The sequence below is a fragment of the Etheostoma spectabile genome, chromosome 3 (genome assembly GCF_008692095.1).
Source record: "Etheostoma spectabile isolate EspeVRDwgs_2016 chromosome 3, UIUC_Espe_1.0, whole genome shotgun sequence".
Lineage (NCBI taxonomy): Eukaryota > Metazoa > Chordata > Actinopteri > Perciformes > Percidae > Etheostoma > Etheostoma spectabile.
Window position 1 is genome coordinate 5,913,087 of NC_045735.1, and position 22,483 is coordinate 5,935,569.

The 22,483-nt window shown below is 41.6% G+C and overlaps 2 protein-coding genes across 2 annotated transcripts in view; one reads left to right on the forward strand and one right to left on the reverse strand.

The window, feature by feature from the left end:
- The window catches only part of ap1s3a (adaptor related protein complex 1 subunit sigma 3a), an 11,090-nt gene extending 3,793 nt beyond the window's left edge, over positions 1 to 7,297 (forward strand). The window contains exons 4-5 of the mRNA XM_032505195.1: positions 6,452 to 6,589; positions 6,673 to 7,297. Coding sequence (XP_032361086.1) covers positions 6,452 to 6,589; positions 6,673 to 6,708 — 174 coding nt within the window. The 3' untranslated portion in view covers positions 6,709 to 7,297. The remainder of the gene's footprint in view (positions 1 to 6,451; positions 6,590 to 6,672) is intronic.
- scg2a (secretogranin II a) lies at positions 7,101 to 10,886 on the reverse strand. Its single transcript, XM_032504893.1, has 2 exons — positions 10,770 to 10,886; positions 7,101 to 9,423 (listed from the first exon to the last, which is right to left on the reverse strand). Exon 2 carries the CDS (start codon positions 9,413 to 9,415, stop codon positions 7,469 to 7,471), a length of 1,947 nt encoding a protein of 648 aa, XP_032360784.1. The 5' UTR covers positions 9,416 to 9,423; positions 10,770 to 10,886; the 3' UTR covers positions 7,101 to 7,468.
- Positions 10,887 to 22,483: the final 11,597 nt, after the last annotated feature.

Below are 22,483 nucleotides of genomic sequence, written 5' to 3' on the forward strand. Positions count from 1 at the left end.
TTACAAAACACTCGGTTATATTTACACTGATGATCCAGTAGTATGCCCTAATTATTATTATTATTATATTGTTGTTGTTGTTGTTGTTGTTGTTGTTGTTATTAAAATTATATTAAATAGTCGATTGGCCACTGGTTCTTCACAGCATCATTCTTTTCTTCTTTATTTTGTTGCTGCCTGCATCTGTCATTTTTGCTTTGATGCAAACTGTGAGAGCTGCATAAAACATGGCAAAAATATCACGACTAAAAATATTAGAACTAAACAACGAGCACACCTCAAGTAAATAAAGCCTAAATAAAGATATTTCCCCGAACAATGAAACTGGGTTTGTTTTAAGTTGATTTTATTTAACTGGATTTTGTCAGGCAGTTTAGACATTCAATAGAATATTGTTCAGATAAATTGAGGAATTTGACCTGGTTTATACCAAGCAAAAGGTATGGGTCATATTTTAAACATATCTTGCCTTTTAAATCAATGTAAATAAATCTCCGGGGTGTGATGCTATCATCAGACCGGAGATTTAAAGTGATGATAATAGCAAAGGACATTAAGAATGCCAGAGCGGTAACCATTGTGAACCTGTTAGCTTAATGTGTAAGGTCAGTGCTGACATGTGTCTCTTTGTCTTTATTTGCAGGCGTCACCATGCCGTCACTCCCCAAGACCTCCACCACAAGCCCACCTTTCCTCATCTTTTTGCCAACCTCGTCTTAATCCTCCTTTTCCTCAGTTCCTCGTCGTTCACGGTGCTTCACTCAGAGAACACAGACTGCGAGGAAGTGAATCAGACTCCCAGCAAGGAGATGTCCACCAGGCTCCTGATGCCGACATGCTCAAAGCTTTGGAGTACATCGAGACCCTCCGTCAAAGAACTGGCGTGGATCCCAGCACCACGCCCTCTCGCTACAGGGTGATGCCAGCCACTTGGTGATGCAGAGAAGCTGCGTGCCATGCTGGGACTGGCTTCTAACCCTATGCAGAGCAAAGATGAGGAGGAGAGATGAGGAGGAGGAGGAGGAGGAGAGGGAAGGGAGGACAAGAGTGAAGAGCTGCTCCAGGCTGTTCTCAGCACCCTCCACAGACGGAAAAAGCCTCCAAGCCAGCTTCACTTCGCCCCAGCGTCGACGGAGCAGGCATAGAGACGGCATGTATCCCAGGGTGCAGCAGAAGCAACACAGCATCAAGCCTCACAAGAAGCTGCCGCTAATGTTGAGGACGAGGAAGAGGTGAGGGGGATGAGGGAGAGGATGAGGGGGTCAGATCTGGAGCATGAGAGCCCCTTCAAACGTACCAACAGAACGTGGAGGAGAAGTATACGCCTCAAAACCTGGCAACTCTGCAGTCTGTGTTTGACGAACTGGATAAGCTGACAATGTGAGAAGACCATGCATAAACGCCAAGATGAGGAGATGATATGGAGGAGAGTAATGATGGGAAGAAGATGATGATACTTTTAATGTGGAATGTAGCATACATGACATAGGTGGGGATCTAGCAGACTGGGGTCCGCTACAAGAACAGGAAGAGGAAAGAGGAGGAGGAGGAGAGGGACAACAACCATGAGGTTGATCGAGGGCTTGATTATGTTGCCAACAATGACGAAGAACTGAGTAGATGATGAAGTGGAAGATATGAAAGCTACCCAGTCAAGAGATCAAAAGACCCAGATGACGTCGCTAACCTGGTAGACATTCACCTCCTTAAAGTGCTGGAGAAAACAGAAGAAGAGCAGAAACAGAGTTGGAGGAAGAGGAGGAAAAGAGGGCAGAGAGGAGGTGTCTCAGACACAGTACGAGATAACATAGATCCCCGGGCCACTACCAGCTCATTCAGATCTCCGAAAAATACCAGATCCCACCTGAAGACCTGGTAGACATGCTCAAAACCGAGAACCGACGAATCAAGACAATACGAAAAAGCAACGATTAGCCAGGCGGAAAACAGCTCTATCAGATATCCTCAAAGAAGACACACAAAAATCCTGAAGCTAATTCTACAACAGACGGTTTCCTGTTAACAAAAGACACCAGAGATTGGACAGAAGAGATACTGAACATCCTGGGGTTAGAGGGCGAAGAGGATCGAGCTCCCGTCAGGAAGCAGAAACATACAAAAGCTCGCAGTACGACTTCACGCTCGGCCTCCTGTGCGTTCGGGGGAACCCGCTCCCACGCAACGGCGCCTTCCCAGTTTATTAAAAACGACTATGGACACCGTGGACGAGGATGAACTGGCAGCATATTTAGCAGCTCAATGCTGGCACAGTATCAAAACCCCGTACAGAAACAACAAGGCGAGCCAAAAGCGGGCTGAAGTTGGCCAGAGCATCAGGCTCTTTTGAACGGGCCATACAGGCTTATTTTGATCAGATAGACTCAGATAAAACCCAAATGAAAGAGGACAGACTGAGTGATGAAGGGGGGGTGAAACACAAATGCAGCTTTGATAATGAGGCGGTGATGAAATTGCTGAGCTACCTTAACCCAGAACTGAAGAAAGTGATATGAATACCAAACTGCCGAAGGATGAATAAAAAGGAGTTTAGCGAGGAAGAAGTGGTAGGAATAGGCGTAAATAAATTATAAATAGATAGTAAATATATATATGTTTTGTGGAAGGGATGGTAAAATAAGTATTTGAAGAATATAACATGCAGTCAACTTTAGATATTCTGTAGGTTTACAAGGTTCATAGAAATAGTAGAAAGAAATATAGAATATGAGTGTTCAGATATTAACTGATGCTTTTTTATGAGTTTGCTGCCAAAAACCCTTTCAACCAGTACATGTACCAGCCCTTCATGCACACACACAACCAAAATCATGTTGGATCCCTAGATTTACTTGTGTTTTTTTTTGGGTAATTCTTTTTTAAATGTGGTCATATGTGACATACCTGAGTTAATAAAGCATTGACTTTATTTTTTCCTTACTGTGTAGTGTTTCTCATTTACTCACCATCACACATGCTTACATTTAAGCTTGTCTTGCCTGACATGTATGACTGCAAAAAAACATGTTTAACTATTTAGAAAAGAAGGCATTCGATAAATGGAGGAAAAAGACTTTTTCGGTCATATCTTCTGTCATCAAACCCTGAGATTAATAAAATGAGGCTAAAAGGGAATAACAGATCCACATAATTCAATTCTAAAAAAACAAGCGAGAAACATGAAAATCACCAGGATCGGGTTATTGTATGAACGACCACAGCATTATGCCAAATGAGTCATTTGTTACTAATAAAAGTTGGGGATAATAAACCTTCTGCTTCAAGTGGTGAAATATGAGGCATCCTTGGCTCAGTAGCAGTTTGCTCTATTTCCTCCATTGTCTGTGATAAGAGCAGAGAACACAACACATGAGTAATAAGAAAAATCGAAGTTCACTAAAGAGTCTGCTAAACCTTAAAGTACCTCTTGGAGTGTGTCAGCCTCCTCCATAGACACACTCACACTACTTTGGATGTTTCTACAACTTCTCCTCCCATCAGGAATTCGTCCAGATAAGTAAGCCTTCTCGAAGTTAAAAATGATGTCCAACTCACACACCTGAAACGAATAATATACCGACTAGGAGATAAAAAATAAATTACACACTCCTCATCTAGTAAGGAGGTATATCCCCCCCCATTAGAGAACATGACAAACAATTTCTATGCTGTACTACAATGGATGTCATCAGGCCCTATTAAATTTTAAAGAATATAGGATCGGCAAGTCAATGAAGAAACATGAGAAAGAAATTAAAAGGAAGATCTTTAGGATAAAACAACCTCTTTTTCATATCTGTCCTTTTTCATTGTTCGGTTTTTAAAAAAATAATAGGGCGTGGCTTTCGCCCTGCTACTTTAATCAATACAAGCAGGATGAAATCAAGTACTCAGGAGCAGAGGACCTTCCGGACACCAGGGGGAGTGGGACTGCTATAGAGCACAGTGATGTACAGTGCCTTGCAAAAGAATTCGGCCCCCTTGAACTTTTCAACCTTTTGACACATTTCAGGCTTCAAACATAAAGATATAAATTTGTATTTTTTGTGAAGAATCACCAACAAGTGGGACACAATTGTGTAGTGGAACGAATCTATTGATATTTTAAACTTTTTTAGCAAATAAAAAACTGAAAAGGTGTGCGTGCAAAATTATTCGGCCCCTTTACTTTCAGTGCAGCAAACTCCCTCCAGAAGTTCAGCGAGGATCTCTGAATGATCCAATGTTGTCCTAAATGACTGATGGTGATAAATAGAATCCCCGTGTGTGTCATTCTCTGTATGAATGCACCTGCTCTGTGATAGTCTCAGGGTTCGTTAAAAGCGCAGAGACATCATGAAGACCAAGGAACACACCAGGCAGGTCCTGATACTGTTTGGAGAATTTAAAGCCGGATTTGGATACAAAAAGATTTCCAAGCTTTAAACTACCCAAGGAGCACTGGCAAGCGATCATTTTGAAATGGAAGGAGTATCAGACCACTGCAAATCTACCAAGACCCGTCCGTCCCTGTAAACTTTCAGCTCAGACAAGGAGAAGACTGATCAGAGATGCAGCCAAAGGCCCATGATCACTCTGGATGAACGGCAGAGAACTACAGCTGAGGTGGAGAGTCTGTCCATAGGACAACAATCATGTCGTACTGCACAATCTGGCCTTCATGGAAGAGTGGCAAGAAGAAAGCCATTTCTCAAAGATATCCATAAAGTCTCGTCTAAAGTTTGCCACAAGCCACCTGGGAGACACACCAAACATGTGGAAGAAGGTGCTCTGGTCAGATAAAAACCAAAATCGAACTTTTGGGGACGTAAAAGCAACACAGCTCATCACCCCAACACACCATCCCCACTGTCAACATGGTGTTGGCAGCATCATGGTTTGGGCCTGCTTTTTTCTCACAGGGACAGGGAAGAGTGTTAAAATTGAGGGGAAGATGGATGCAGCCAAATACAGGACCATTCTGGATGAAAACCTGTTGGAGTCTGCAAAAGACCTGAAACTGGGACGGAGATTTATCTTCCAACAAGACAATGATCCCAAACATACAGCAAAATCTACAAAGGAATGGTTCACAAATAAACTTATCCAGGTGTTAAAGTGCCAAGTCAAGTCCAGACCTGAATGCAATCGAGAATCTGTATGCTGCCAACACCATGTTTGACAGTGGGGATGGTGTGTTGAGGGTGATGAGCTGTGTTGCTTTTTACGTCCCCAAAAGTTCGATTTTGGTTTCATCTGACCAGAGCACCTTCTTCCACATGTTTGGTGTGCGCCAGGGATTGTGGCAAACTTTAGACGAGACTTTTTATGGAATCTTTGAGAAATGGCTTTCTCTTGCCACTCTTCCATGAAGGCCAGATTTGTGCAGTGTACGACTGATTGTTGTCCTATGGACAGACTCTCCCACCTCAGCTGTAGTTCTCTGCAGTTCATCCAGAGTGATCATGGGCCTCGGCTGCATCTCTGATCAGTCTTCTCCTTGTCTGATGAAAGTTTACAGGGACGGACGGGTCTTGGTAGATTTCGGTGGTCTGATACTCCTTCCATTTCAAAATGATCGCTTGCACAGTGCTCTGGGATGTTAAAGCTTGGGAAATCTTTTTGTATCCAAATCGGCTTTAAATTCTCCAAACAGTATCACGGACCTGCCTGGTGTGTTCCTTGGTCTTCATGATGCTTCTGCGCTTTTACAGAACCGAGACTATCACAGAGCAGGTGCATTCATCAGAGACTTGATCACACCAACAGGGGGATCTATTATCACCATCAGTCATTTAGGACAACATGATCATTCTAGAGATCTGCTGAACTTCTGGAGTGAGTTTGCTGCACTGAAAGTAAAGGGGCCGAATAATTTGCACGCACCACTTTTCAGTTTTTTATTTGCTAAAAAAGTTATAAACAATTAGTTCGTTCCACTACACAATTGTGTCCCACTTGTTGGTGATTCTTCACAAAAAAACAAATTTTATATCTTTATGTTTGAAGCCCTGAAATGTGTCAAAAGGTTGAAAAGTTCAAGGGGGCCGAATACTTTTGCAAGGCACTGTACATCACTGTGCTCTATAGCAGTCCCACTCCCCCTGGTGTCCGGAAGGTTCCTCTGCTCCTGAGCTACTTGATTTTCATCCTGCTTGTATTGATTAAAGTAGCAGGGCGAAAGCCACGCCCTATTATTTTTTTAAAAACTCGAACAATGAAAAAGGACAGATATGAAAAAGAGGTTGTTTTATCCTAAAGATCTTCCTTTTTAATTTCTTTTCTCATGTTTCTTCATTGACTTGCCGATCCTATATTCTTTAAAATATTTAAATAGGGCCTGATGATCATCCATAGTAGTACAGCATAGAAATTGTTTGTCATGTTCTCTAATGGGGGGGGAATTACCTTCCTTACTAGATGAGGAGGTGTAATTTATTTTTTATCTCCTAGTCGGTATATTATTCTGTTTCAGGTGTGTGAGTTGGACATCATTTTTAACTTCGAGAAGGCTTACTTCATCCTGGACGAATTCCTGATGGGAGGAGAAGTTGTAGAAACATCCAAAGTAGCTGTGAGTGTGTCTATGGAGGAGGCTGACACACTCCAAGAGGTACTTTAAGGTTTAGCAGACTCTTTAGTGAACTTCGATTTTTCTTATTACTCATGTGTTGTGTATCTCTGCTCTTATCACAGACAATGGAGGAATACATGAGCAAACCTGCCTACTGAGCCAAGGATGCCTCATATTTCACCACTTGAAGCAGAAGGTTTATTAATCCTCAACATTTTTATTTAGTAACAAATGACTCATTTGGCATAATGCTGTGGTCGTTCATACAATAACCTCGATCCTGGTGATTTTTCATGTTTCTGCTTAGTTTTTTTAAGAATTGTAATTATGTTTGGATCTGTTATTCCCTTTTAAGCCTCATATTTATTAATCTCAGGGTTTGATGACAGAAGATATGACCGAAAAAGTCTTTTTCCTCCATTTTATCGAATGCATTCTTTTTCTAAATAGTTAAACATGTTTTTTTGCAGTCATACATGTCAGGCAAGACAAGCTTAAATGTAAGCATTGTGTGATGGTGAGTAAATGAAGAAACACTACACAGTAAGGAAAAAATAAAGTCAATGCTTTATTAACCTCAGGTATGTCACATATGACCACATTTAAAAAAGAATTACCCAAAAAAAAACACAAGTAAATCTAAGGGATCCAACACTGATTTTGGTTGTGTGTGTGCATTGAAGGGCTGGTCACATGTACTGGTTGTAAAGTGTTTTTGAGCAACAAACTCATTAAAAAAAGCATCAAGTTAATATCTGAACACTCATATTTCTATATTTCTTTCTACTATTTCTATGAACCTTTGTAAACCTACAGAATATCTAAAGTTGACTGCATGTTATATTCTTCAAAATACTTTATTTTCACCATCTCCTTCCACCAAAACATATATATATATTTATATCTATCTAGCCTTCTTTACATTCCTGGGGCAGTTTTGGTATTCATATCACTTTCTTCAGTTTCTGGGTTAAGGTAGCTCAGCAATTTCATCACCGCCTCATTATCAAAGCCTTGCATTTGTGTTTCACCCCCCCTCTCATCATCCTCAGTCTGTCTCTTTTCATTTGGGTTTTTATCTGAGTCTATCTGATCAAAATAAGCCTGTATGGCCCGTTCAAAAGAGCCTGTCATGCTCTGGCCAACTTCAGCCCGCTTTTGGCTCGCCTTGTTGTTTCTGTACACGGGGTTTTGATACTGTGCCAGCATCTGAGCTGCTAAATATGCTGCCAGTTCATCCTCGTCCACGGTGTCATCATAGTCGTTTTTTAATAAACTGGGAAGGCGCCGTTGCGTGGGAGCGGGTTCCCCCGAACGCACAGGAGGCCGAGCGTGAAGTCGTAACTGCGAGCTTTTGTACTGTTTCTGCTTCCTGACGGGAGCTCGATCCTCTTCGCCCTCTAACCCCAGGATGTTCAGTATCTCTTCTGTCCTAATCTCTTCTGGTGTCTTTTGTCTAACAGGAAACCGTCTGTTGTAGAATTTAGCTTCAGGATTTTTGTGTGTCTTCTTTGAGGATATCTGATAGAGCTTGTTTTCCGCTCTGGCTAATTCGTTGCTTTTTCGTAATTTGTCTTGATTCGTCGGTTCTCCGGTTTTGAGCATGTCTACCAGGTCTTCAGGTGGGATCTGGTATTTTTCGGAGATCTGAATGAGCTGGTAGATGGCCCGTGGATCTATGTTATCTCTGTACTGTGTCTGAGACACTCTCCTCTCTGCCCTCTTTTCCTCCTCTTCCTCCAACTCTCGTTTCTGCTCTTCTTCTGTTTTCTCCAGCACTTTAAGGAGGTAATAGTCTACCAGGTTAGCGACGTCATCTGGGTCTTTTGATCTCTTGACTGGGTAGCTTTCATCATCTTCCACTTCATCATCCTCATCAGCTTCTTCGTCATTGTTGTCAACATAATCAAGCCCTCGATCAACCTCATGGTTGTTGTCCCTCTCCTCCTCCTCCTCTTTTCCCTCTTCCTGTTCTTGTAGCGGACCCCAGTCTGCTAGATCCCCACCTATGTCACTGTATGCTACATTCCTCACATTAAACGTATCATCATCTTCTTCCTCATCATTACTCTCCTCCATATCATCCTCCTCATCTTGGCGTTTATGCATGGTCTTCTCACTTGTCAGCTTATCCAGTTCGTCAAACACAGACTGCAGAGTTGCCAGGTTTTGAGGCGTATACTTCTCCTCCACGTTCTCGTTGGTACGTTTGAAGGGGCTCTCATGCTCCAGATCTGACCCCTCCTCATCCTCTCCCTCATCCCCCTCACCCTCTTCCTCGTCCTCAAACATTAGCGGCAGCTTCTTGTGAGGCTTGATGCTGTGTTGCTTCTGCTGCACCCTGGGATACATGCCGTCCTCTATGCCTGCTCCGTCGACGCTGGGGCGAAGTGAAGCTGGCTTGGAGGCTTTTTCCGTCTGCTGGAGGGTGCTGAGAACAGCCTGGAGCAGCTCTTCACTCTTGTCCTCCCTTCCCTCCTCCTCCTCCTCCTCCTCCTCATCTTCCTCCTCCTCATCTTTGCTCTGCATAGGGTTAGAAGCCAGTCCCAGCATGGCACGCAGCTTCTCTGCATCATCCACGTGGCTGGCATCGTACCCTGTAGCGAGAGGGGCGTGCTGCTGGGAGTCCACGCCAGTTCTTTGACGGAGGGTCTCGATGTACTCCAAAGCTTTGAGCATGTCGGCATCAGGAGCCTGGTGGACATCTCCTTGCTGGGAGTCTGATTCACTTCCTCGCAGTCTGTGTTCTCTGAGTGAAGCACCGTGAACGACAGAGGAACTGAGGAAAAGGAGGATTAAGACGAGGTTGGCAAAACAGATGAGGAAAGGTGTGCTTGTGGTGGAGGTCTTGGGGAGTGACGGCATGGTGACGCCTGCAAAATAAAGACAAAGAGACACATGTCAGCACTGACCTTTACACATTAAGCTAACAGGTTCACAATGGTTACCGCTCTGGCATTTCTTAATGTCCTTTGCTATTATCATCACTTTAAATCTCCGGTCTGATGATAGCATCACACACCGGAGATTTATTTACATTGATTTAAAAGGCAAGATATGTTTAAAATATGACCCATACCTTTTGCTCTGGTATAAACCAGGTCAAATTCCTCAATTTATCTGAACAATATTTCTATTGAATGTCTAAACTGCCTGACAAAATCCAGTTAAATAAAATCAACTTAAAACAAACCCAGTTTCATTGTTCGGGGAAATATACTTTATTTAGGCTTTATTTACTTGAGGTGTGCTCGTTGTTTTAGTTCTAATATTTTTTTAGTCGTGATATTTTTGCCATGTTTTATGCAGCTCTCACAGTTTGCATCAAAGCAAAAATGACAGATGCAGCAGCAGCAACAATAAAGAAAGAAAAGAATGATTGCTGTGAAGCAACCAGTGGCCAATCGACTATTTAATAATAATTTTAATAACAACAACAACAACAACAACAACAACAACAATAATAATAATAATAATAATTAGTGGCATACTACTGGATCATCAGTGTAAAATATAACCCAGAGTGTTTGTAAATCTCCATTTTCCTCCCTGTTGCTGGTATTTGAGGATCATACTGGAATCCTGCCGCCTGTTTGCCAGCAGCAGTAAAAGCAGCAGCATTCAGCGCCCGTGCAAATCTCATTAGTCGTCAAATTGCTGCCCTCCGTGAGTCATAGCCCCGTTGTCAAGGTAACCCGTTAAGGCTGATGTTCCCATGAAACCTTTCCTTTACCCGCTGAAAACCTCTTAACTCTGTTTTTAAGCTTTAACTCAAATCGAACATTGTTCTGTTGAAACACCCCAGTGGGAGGATTCCTGCCTGTGGACTTGCATTAAAACACGTTTTAATGCAAATAACTGCACAATGAAGATTAACTTGGTATCTTTTTATACTTTTTTTTTCTTAAATAAGATTTAAATTGAATTTAAATTGCTGAACTTCGCACAGTTCTGTTACTATTTATGTGACATAAAAGTAGAAATGATAAGCTTCAACGCGCGAGCGTTCTGGATTCTGAAGCGGAATGAGAACAAAGCAACCGCTGGCAACACAACCTCTGCGCCTCAACAGCTGTGGCGGTGCATCAGGTTGGCAAACAGCTACTGGAACAGAAGGTAGCGTTACTAAAAAATACCCTCCTCTCATACAACGTGTGATAGGAAACATGTTCAGAGCAGTGCAATGTGGCTCGTGCAGTTAATAACAACCAATTCTTACCTTTGTAATTAGTTTCTTTTGAGGGTCGTGGGTGAACTGAGCATCTCTGTCTCGCAGTGTGAGTCTAGTTTCAGCACCGCGGACAGCTCCTCATGCTATTAGAGGAACCACCTGACTCGTGCGTCAGCGAGCGAGGAGATACGCAACACCTACGCGCGCACACGTGTGGCTATATAACACACACACACACACACACACACACACACACACACACACACACACACACACACGTGCACGCACGCACGCAAGCCCACACACAAACACACACACACACACACACACACACTTGCTTCTCTCTTTGAATATGAACTGAATCTAGTTCTGACCCGGTAGGCTACATCTCAATGACCGCATAATGGCTTTTTTCGCAGCTTATGATGAAATAAATAAATTCATAATAGAGCTATATTTAGGACCATTGACTGACGGAAGATCTGAAAAGACTGTTTACTAGCCCGTAATAGAGGACATGAAGTAGCAGACATCGTCACTTGATAGTGGTGAAAAAAGCTTGTCTTTCTCTGCCCTAAATTGGGAAATAGATGTTTATTGCTAATAAACGCTCAATAAATGATTTTTTCTCCTGATTAATTTTGTTTCTTCACTGACTGAAGGATATCTGAGGCTCATAGTGATATCCCACTGTAGTAGTGACTGTTACGGCTGTTGTTATTGCCTACTGTTGTGTCTCTGCTGCAGCAATGAGGGACGGAGACAGTTAAAAAGTCCACCGATGACTCACATACGGACTCCGCCAAAGCCCAATACGGGCGGGGTGACAGGGACTGCAGAATGTGTGTGCGTGTGTGTGTGCGTGCGTGTGTGCGTGTGTGTGTGTGTGTGCGTGCGTGTGTGCATGAGTGTGAGTGTGCATGTGTGAGAGAGAGATAGAGAGAGAGAGCACTTTTGTCGTCAGCCAGCCTGCACTGTGGTCTCTATTTTTGGCTGCCTGTCAGATCTTGTCTAGTACAGATCAGTGTGTGTATGTGTGTGTGTCGCTCTCAGATTCATTCATAAATCCCCCTCATTGCTGTGTTTGATGTGAGCTCAGGCTATCCTCCACTGACATGCCTGTCAGATATTCAGTGAAGCTATCTTGTTTTCAGCTTTGTCACAGTTGCAGGCAGTGTTGAAATAGTTCTTCTGTATACAGACAACAAATGCATTCTCAACTGGAGACAGAAGTGGTCTTCAACATATTTAGCTTTGACATTCTACCCACAATGAAGCACAAACCATCTAATACATCTGTAAACTGACTGAAAGAAGAAATCAGTGTGTTTGGTGACATTTCAGACAATATTTCTGCTTTAGAGCCTACATACCCTTTAATTCATTTGTTGCACCAGAAAAGGTTCTGACATATTACAAACCAATATAATTATTTTATTGTGCTTTAAAAACAACTGTGTTTGTGTGAAGAAAAACGAGTGATGAGTCATAGACAAGCATCCTTTCAAATGAAGCCTATTAATGAACTTTAAAAGGCTCAGCGCTGTCACATTCGCAACTTCAGCTATAGATTCATATTCAAATATGTTAATGTCTTCTTTCCCGAAGGACTGTAGCAAGAGTAACCTTCAATAAAATATTGTTTTCGAATGTTGTCATGCCAGACATTTAAGAAAAAAAACAGGACAAAAGAGTTGATTTTAATCTCATGTTTCCCTCAGCCTAATTACATTTTCCCTAATGACTAACATACGTACACACCCAGTGCCAGTTTTGAACTGATAAAGCCTGAGCTGTCTGGCTAATTGCTTGTGGTTGTGCCTGTGGCAGGATTACTGGTAAACAGAAACCAATTACAGCTCAGTTCCACCGGCATTTCCACTGCCTGTCCACTAAAAAAACACAAGTTTTTCTCAGGTCAAATAAGAGTTTTCTTACAGCCAATTAGTAGTTTTCCCCTTTTGCATAGCAGTGTGGTGTGACATTTTGGGGTCACATATTTTCGGCGTGATAATGACTGATATGAGTTTATCCTGCACTTGAATCATAAAAACCGGAATGCTAAATAATGAAAGTTTAAAAAGTTACTCTGACCTCGAATGAAGATGGAAATTATTTACCATCATCTCTAAAGTCTGGTATCAAATTCCATTTCTTAGCTTTTTCTGGTGTACTCAGCTACATAACACACTCTTTTCCTCAGCAGATAAAATACATACAGAAATATAAGAAATCAAAAATACATACAGTACTTCAACATATTTTAAACTCCATCTGCTGATAAAGATCTTGTGATATGGTTGAAAGCTCCAAACAAAGCCAGTAACTGGATCTCTAATACTTAAAGCGTCCATACTATGCTTATTTTCAGGTTCATAATTGTATTGAGGTTGTACCAGAGTAGGTTTACATGGTTTCATTTTTTTGTTAAAAACAACATATTTTTGTTGTACTGAACATTGCTGAAGATCCTCCTTTCAACCTGTGTGTTTAGGTCTCTGCTTTGGCTACAGAGTTAGACATCTCACTTCCTAATCTTCACTATCTTTGTTAGGAGTCACACATGCACAGTATCTAGGTAAGATCACATCAGCTTGCCACTGTTTTTCCAACTTTGGTCAGTGTAAGGCAGAATTAGCTGGGAGACTTCTTCTAAACTAGGGCACACTTGTGGAATACCTGCAGAACAGGGACATGGAGGTAGTTCTTTTGTAGATTATGGAGAACTAGTGTGTGTTGTAGCAGTGTTTTGCCATTGAGAAGGAGCTAGCATGGTACGGTTAGCCAACTTGACTCGGCTAGTGACGTAAAAAGCAATGTAGATTTTGAACAGCTCACCCGGAGACTGAAGAAACCCGGACATTCAAAAACCTGTATCTCACTCAAAACAGAATGGATGGTTTTATTTTCCAAGTTTGTATGCGTGTGGAAACACCAGAGACACAAAATAACACCCCAAATTACAGAAAAAGAGATTCTCTTGAATTTGGCACCGAAGCATTTCTAAGCAATTTATTTTCAAGGCAGATATGTCAAGTAAAGAAGAGAAGAGCACAGACAAAACAGAAAAAATTGGACTCTCATGCTCATTGTAAGAAGCTGATTGAGAAAATGTGTTTTCAAGGACTTTACAACACTAAAAATTGTGGTGTGTAAATCATGTTTGAGGGGTCTCAGGTCCATCAAAGCACGTGAAAATCATACTCACAAACACTCACCTATCATGAATGAGGGCATTGTCTCCTCTCCTCTCTTTACCTGTTCTTTCTATGTGTTTGTCCCCTGGTGACTGAGCAGCTGCTCCTCATTCATTATCACCAGGCTTGACAGACAATAATTCTGCGCCTTAACTTAGGTTGTCAGAAGCTTGGCAGGCACAATGTAGAGAGAGAGAGGGAGAGGGAGAGGGAGAGGGAGAGGTTGTGAATGGGTCTACATGGTTTGACGTCAGCCTCTTTTCTCTGGTCGATTACATTTGTGTGCTTGTGTGTGTGTGTGTGTGTGTGTGTGAGAGAGAATAGGTGTGATGCATCAATTTTTGTTTTTTGTGATACATGGCACCAGAATCTCTACAAGGCCTTTTTAGCACACCAAGGCAGATTTAAACAAATTGCTCCCCACCATATTTGTCACTCTTCCTTGAAATGATGAAAACAAGGAAATCATCCAGTTCACAAAACAGGTTTGTAAATGCCTACATGAAACAGAATGTATTCTCCTGAGAGAGAGAGAGAGAGGCAAGGGCAATACAAAATGAGCCTGACATTTATTAAATACTGTTTTGTGAGACAACCAGTAATGATATATCTATGTTCATGTCGTGTTTGTTGTTCTGATGAACAGAAGAGTCCAGCTGGCAAAAATGATTTGTGTGTCCACGGGAGCATGAGTCACTCGGTTGACAGACACTTTGTGAGGAGAATACTGCAGAAACAATCATACCACTTTGGCTATTTATGAAAATTAAATTGAAATTGGCAGGACGTTTAGTGCATTTGGGAATTTAAACAGGAACTCTCCTCATGGTTGGTATAGTCATTTAGCTCCTGGTAGCTAGAGCATGTTGGCTTCTGCTTTCCATAATAAATCTATGGTTTACACTCAGTGCACAACTTTCATAGGAATGAATGAGGAGCCATCTTTGAATGGGGTATCCAGTTCTGCAAGCTATAGTGCGTAATTTCTGTCTCAGACCATTAGTAATGGCAACAACACAGTCATTGCATCCACGTGATGCAAGCCTTCCGAGAGCCTTCCGCAATCCTACGGTGATGACGCACCTCAACCCCACCCCTCCTCCACGTAGTTATTTTTAGCCAAGGAGGACATGGAGGATTAAAACAAACATGAGAAGAGTTTATTATCTTAATTGGAGCTTCTGCGTGTAAAAGTTTCCGGACCACACCATTTTCTAAACGTAGGCATACTGAGAAATACAGAGAGCGTTTTGTGGAGCTGATAGGCTTAATTAGCTTTGTAGCGATACATTTGGCAAGGGCTTGAATGTAACGGACGTCCATTATTATAAAAAAAACGTTACGCATTAAAGCTTTAACACACAGCAATGTCTAATTGTGTTGATTAATTGCTTTTGTATGAATTCAACTTAAATTTCAATCAGTTGTTATTAGTGTTAGTGTTCTATCATACTGTAACAAGAGATGACTTTCTTTGAAGTTAACTTCTTTACACGTGTATAGAACAAATTGTCTTGTGTTTTATATGACAAAGTTCTCTTTTGTTTACCACCTACTTACTTGTGTCTATTCTAGGCCACTCCTTATCAGTGTTGTCACAACACATCATACAAAAACTAGGCTTTGCCACTGTCACGGTACAATTGCACATGATATTTCTTCTCTCTTTTGTCTCTGTCTTTCTTGCCTATGGCAGCTGATGAGACCCAGAAAAACAGGGAAGATTAAAAAACAGATGAAGAAGTTGTCTGAAGGGATTAGTAAGAGGGGAGCACATTTTCCTTTTCTTCTTCTTTTACAGACCTCTGCATCTTAACGCATTTACATCTATTCTCATATTATTGCTGCCAAGTTACACTCTCAGGTTCACTGCATTCAGTTTGAGTTATATTAAAAAACATCCACACTTGGATGTTTATGAAATACAATACAGACTCATGCTGCCTTTTCATGGATCCTGGGCTTTGATGTTGCTGTTTTTGAATAAGACCTCTGCTTCATTCCTCCATCTTAAAGTCACAAAGCAGATGTTGTGTTGCTGGCACGTAAGGGAATATTGGTTGTTTACCTCCTTCTGAACGACAAAAATAAACCTGCCCCTCCTCCCCTGCTACCCCACTGGCATCTCTTAGAAACAGCCTCTTTCTGCTGCAACACATCAGAAAACAGCAAGGACACTTGTAAAGGAGCAGGGGGCTAAATAGGAAGTTTCTGAACTAAACCAAATTGCATTACTATTTAACAGTTATAGAGAAAATAAGAAGGCGCTAGAGAGGAGATGATGGTAGGGACTGTATAGTTTATAGGGATCAAGCCAAAGCCCAAGTTTATGCTCTCTGACAACATGGTCTACTTGATGTACAGGGATACTGGGGCATTGTAAATCATTGCATGAGGATTTAGTATTGAAAAAGCAATGCATTTCTTCTTGCCTACTGAACACATGCCTCATCAATGGATTTTTAGCCATTCTAGCAGCACGATAGCATGTTGTTTGGTAATCTGTCTTTTGGTCAGTCAGGCAGTCTTTTCATCTTGTGGCATCGGCACTTATCAGTTAGGTTATTTATAAGTTAGTAGTTGGTTTTCTTGATGGATTAGCTCAATTTTGTCCATACATTCATGGCTCCCAGATGATGTATCCTAATTACTTTGGTGATCACCTGACTTTTCTTCTGGCACCAACAGCTAGAATAATTTTGGCAGAGACTAAAATATCTGCACAACTATTGTATTCATGTTCCCAACAGGATGAATTATAATATGTTTTATGTACATTGGCTTTTCCTGTTTGAAATTTTACTTTGTCCAATACTTTGGTATATGACAAAAATACTTGCAAAAACAAATGATGTTCCCATCGACCTCAGCTGTGTTATGTGTTTGGTGGTAATTAACAAATGCTAGCATGCCAACATGCTAAACTAAGATGGTGAACATGGTAAACCTTCTACAGTAGCCTTCAACACATCCATGCATTTCTTTATATTGCTTACATTGTTGATCTTCCCACTCCATTGTTTGTTTTGTGTTAACCTTAGTTTAATAAATGTTTGTTTCTTGCTTGAACTCACTTTTTGTCACATTCCCTGAGTCAGTTTGTGACAAATGGGGGCTCTTCCGGTAAATAGAGTCTTGATCATTTTTTATTTTTTATTTGACAATTCTTTTGGCGTATCATGCACGGATATTTGTTGTGGTGTTTGACTAGTTACTTATTCATTACTTACTATTATAATCTCACTTATATTTTGTCTGAATTCTGTTGTTCAACCTCTACATTTCAGTTATGTTGCACATTTTGACCTGTAGCTCCTACTGCTAACATGTGCAGCTCACATTAAAGCAGGGGTTTAATTCATTCCTCAACATTTTGCTATATTGTGTTTTTGTTCCTTTCATAGTTGCTATGCTATGATTCGACAATCACTGTGTGGGGGAAGACTTTAGTGAACGGTCATCATCAATAGAACTCTGTGGGGTGCTCCTTGTGACTTGAGGTGTGAGTCAAAATCTTTACAGACTTGGGACCATTGTTGCATTCCCTCCAACTTTCTCCCAATTTTTACTCTCTGTCTCTACTTTCAACTGTGAAGTGAAGACAAATGCCTAACACAATCATCTTTTAACAAGTCTAAATGTTTGTGGGGTCTGTTGGCAGCAGCTTCTATTCTCGAAGACAAACCCTTAAGTTTCTCAGTGTTACAGTCCTCCCTCTAGGCTCTCTTTGGCTAGGACCAAAAACCTGCCATAACACATTACATTCACAGCTTTGACACTTCCTGTTTAGAACTCAGTGTCTGAAACAACATCCTTGTGGTTTAATAGAAGCTGTTAAGATACTATCCGTTGACATAAAGGACTTTGGCTTCCCTTTATTGGCTTTTTCATGTATTTGCATGTTGTTATGCATATAATTTACTTTTACAATGTCCCCAGTTTGATTCTGGAAGAGACCATTATCGTAGTTATTTACGTAAAAATACCACAACATTAACATTGTCATTTTCAAAAAGCACATGTATGTAGCTTTTTGTCTTTACTACCTGAATGAATTGTTTTTCATTGCGACGTGAAATTTCCATGCCCATTACAATAAAATCACAACACAGAAAACAAAGTGAAGACAGCTAGCATTAGTTTTCAGTAAACACTGATTGTTTTGGAGGACAGGATGAGGCTAATGCTAATAGAAGTCTGCAAGGTAGATAGCCAGAACTGCCTGAAGGGTAATGAATGTGAAACCACGGGTTTGATACATTGGGCATTGCACAGACATTTACACACAAAAAATTGCCCTTTTAAGAAAGGTTTTTCATTTAATTATGACATGAATGTCTACATAAAAGGGAAATACATATTACAATGTGTATTGTATTTCACATTATGTCTTTCATCTTTTTTTATTAAGGCGTTTTGAATCACCAACATGACAGGACCACCAAAGCTCACACCAACCTCATATATGTGTATAGGTGAGTGACCCAGAGACATGCAGAAGATGCTTTTTTCTTTTCCCCTTGCAGTTAGCAAATACCTGACCACGGAAGATCAATTCAGGAAACAGATTGAGCAATTTGAAATTCCCATAAAGCCATGAGTCATTCTGAACCAAGTGTCTGCCTGTCTCATTCCAAACAAACCCTTCTTAAATGATTTTCCAACCGTTGAGGCTGGACATGTGAGTGATTGTAATCGACTTTCACATTCTGTTTGTGGGTTTGTTTGTGGGTAATATTTTCAAAGCTTTTGTTTTGGTTTATTCAGTCCTGCACCTCCTCTGTGATGGTGAGCGTTGACCAATCCTCCTTTAATTGCTGGTTAAACTGGGCCTGCGCCTAGCGGTTGCTGAGTGCCCAGAGAGAGACAGGAAGCAGCATTAAGACTGCGGCTGTCTGCAGCATCCATATGTGACATCCAGTGGGTTAGAGAGGAAGAGAGGGAGGGAGCAAGAGAGAGAGGGGCATCTGGAAGTGCAGCCAGCATGACTCATAGGTCAGATTTGCGTGAGTGAATGAGAAAGTGTATGTGTGTGTGTGTGTGTGTGTGTGTGTGTGTCCCTGTGTGTGCATGCAAATTCACTGCTGCATTTGCACATTATGCAAAGTTGTGCCTTAATGTTAATTTTGTTCTGAGGGAGATCAGAAAGCATTCAGGTCCCTCCACCCTTCACTGCCGTGTCGTCAGTCTGTGAATCATTCACTGACTGCGGTTTTACAACACTGGTGATGAAAATGCATCAAAGTGATATTTGTTTTTGCTGGAACATTTAATATTTACAAGACTTAGACTTAGACTTAGACTTCTCTTTATTGATCCTTTTGGGATGACTCCCGCAAGGAAATTGAAAATTCCAGCACCAGTTTTAGCAAGAAAAAACAAACTAGAACTGCACGCAGTTTCAACGGGGTCCAAGCCTCCCCGCGCCAGTCGTCCCCAGCGAACCGGGGAAATGTCCTATGTTGATCAGAGCGCCCCCTAAGGGCCCTTCTCTACCAAATTTGGCAGTGAGCCTCCGGGCGGTGGGCGAAACAATCATTACCGGTTTGGTTTTTATAGCATTTACTGCGGCAGAGATATTGCAATTGCAAATTTCCCATGTAAATGCATTGACTTTGTCCACAAAACCAACAAACGTTGATTATAGCGCCCCCTAATGGCCCATCGTTACCAAATTCGGTATGAAGCCCCCCGGCGGCATGCCAAACAATCAACCCAAGTTTGGTGTCGATACCACGTATTTTGGCCGAGATAAGGCAAAGTCTGTTCGTGAAAAACACACCTTTTTGTATTTGTAGCGCCCCCTAGTGGCCAATGTTCGTGACATTTGTTACAGAGCCTCAGGGGATCATAGCAAGTAATATTGTAAAGTTTGGCTTTGATAGCATTTATTTTGACCGAAATATGGCAAAGTTTGTTCATGAAAAACAACCTTTTTTGTATTTGTAGCGCCCCCTAGTGGCCAATGTTCGTCAAATTTGGTACAGAGCCTCAGGGGGTCATAGCAAGTAATATTCTAAAGTTTGGCTTTGATAACATTTGTCTTGGCCGAGATATGGCAACGGAAATGTTTCCATAGCTAGCTACACAACTTTGTTTGCGCGTAATACGCACAATTTTTATCCTATAAATAATCTTTATGCAAACTTTTGTCAGGTTGGTTGGAGATGGTAGTGCCAAGTCTGCAGATCCATTGCACGGTCTCGGAGGAGAAAGAAAAAGTAGGTTTGATAAATCGCCATTTTTCACGCATAAAAGTCTAGGCGGAAATGGGCGTGGCCTATATCACGAGATTCAGTAGGATCCAGGGAACGCGTGCATGTAGGTTTTTAAATTCCGATGTACGGTTGGGAGTATAGGGCAAACATGTTTTTTCTCTGCTATAGCGCCACCTAGTGGTAGAAGTGTATGAATTTTTGCTGAGGTCCTTGCGGACTTTGGACCAGTCCTGAAAATGGCGCGTCGCACCACTGTACGGTTTAGGCTGCAGCACCAGCAGGCGAGAGAATAATGGAAAAAAAAAAAAAAAAAAAAAAAACTAAGAAGAAACCTACCGAAAACAATAGGGTTCCACAGCCCTGCTGTGTGAACCGCGTATCGCCTTGCGATACCGCGGTGCACGCATCCTCGGGCTTGGACCCCTAATTAAAAAAAGATTAAAAAAAGAAAAGAAAAGACAGTATAAAGACAACAAAATAACATAATGATAATAATAACACAATAAGAACATTTGTCAATAAAACAACAAAAGACCATAAATTGTTATTAAAGTGTCAGTGTTGAGTCCAGTATTGAAGTGGTAAAGTGATAAAGTGACTGGTGTGCGTGTATGTAGATGTATGTGTACTGTGTGTATGTATGTATGTACGTGTACTGTGTATGCATGTGTATGTATAGTATGTATAATGTTATATATGTATGATGTATGTATGTAGTATTTATTGTCCTATGCCCTATTTCTCCTCCCCCTAGTGAGGAGTTGGATAGTCTGATGGCATGAGGGACAAAGGTCTCTGAGTCTGTGTGGTCCGGCACTGGGAAGGAGCAGCCTTCCACTGAACCGGCTCCTTGGGTGCTGATGACGGTGTGCAGGGGTGGCTGGCATTTTCAGTAATAGCCAGCAGTTTGTCCAATGTCCTCCTCTCTGCCACCGTCACCAGTGAGTCCAGCTTCATGCCGACCACGAAGCCGGCCGCCTGATCAGTTTGTCCAGCCGTGGGTGTCTTCTTTGATATGCTGCCCCCCCAGCACACCACAGTGTAGAAGAGGCACTGGTTGACCACAGACTGGTAGAACATCCACAGCAGTTTGCTGCAGATGTTAAAGGAGTTAAACAACCGTTGCCCTTTCAATGTGAGTCCAAACTCCATTCTCTTCATTCACACTTTTCTCAGTGCAAGTAATATACATATAGAGTGAGTTACAGTGACAGACTTCACTGTAATGCTTGGGGATGTTTCAACAGGAAATAGGTAGCTATTTAGAGGAGACATAATGGGCTCTGCTATTAAAAATGCCCTGATTACGTTAAATAACAGCTAGCACTCTGTATTTTACAAGAGTCCAATAGTAAAATGTAAGGACAGGAGACAAGATCAAACTAGATCTGTTTGATCTGTTTGATGTGAACTGTTTGTCCTGTTAGTTTGTAAGTTGTTGAGTCAGAGTAAAACGTGTTTGTCTGAACTTTTGGGTTTCCTTTTGGGTCTTCCTGCTGAAACCCGGACAATATAAATTACTGAAAATCAATGACTGACCTTGATTTGAAATAGACACATCCAAAGCCAACACTGCATGCTCCTTTATAAGCTTGCCAGGGATTACTCTCCCTTTTTGTTTCTTTAATCTTTCTCCTTAGGATGTTTGGACCAGTCAGGAAATCATTTAGCTAACAAAACACCCCAGGCAGACCAACAAATTGGTTCTTTCTTGGCTGTCAGAATCGGTACGTAGGCCTAGATGCATTTCCTCTCCCCTGTCACACATCAGATGGCTGCCGGGCTGGAGTTGATATACTCAGTTGGTATCTCATTTCATTAGCGGCTTCATCTTTTCATTTTATGGCTCCCATAACGCGAACAAAACTACTGCAAAAACTCACTGGCATATACACACATAGGCTACACTGTGGTGAAAGGAATTTATTGTGAAAAGTGTCAAATCAATGAGCTCCCTAGCCACTGGAGAACATGAACTGAAACCCTGTACTTTTTGTGTCATGTCCTGTTGACGGCAATGCCCACACACCGAGTTTGATTACTGAGGGAGAAAAATGACTGCAATTATACTGAGTCACTGGAGAGAGGAAGGGACTATGAGGGGAAAAGTGCAAGAGGAGGGTGTGTGTGTGTGTGTGTGTGTGTGTGTTTGTGTGTGTGTGTGTGTGCGCGTATGTGTGCGTGTGTGTGTGCGCGTGTGTGCATGCATGCATGCGTAAGTGCGTGAATGCGTGTGTTCTATTGAACATATTACGCTTTGCTTTTGCTACTACATGTCATGTTAAACTCCGTTAAAATCCTACCAGAGCACAAACAACCACACACACACACACACACACACACACAC

Excerpts from the sequence above, each read along its gene's own strand:
- scg2a (XM_032504893.1), bottom strand. The coding sequence starts at position 9,415 with ATGCCGTCACTCCCCAAGACCTCCACCACAAGCACACCTTTCCTCATC.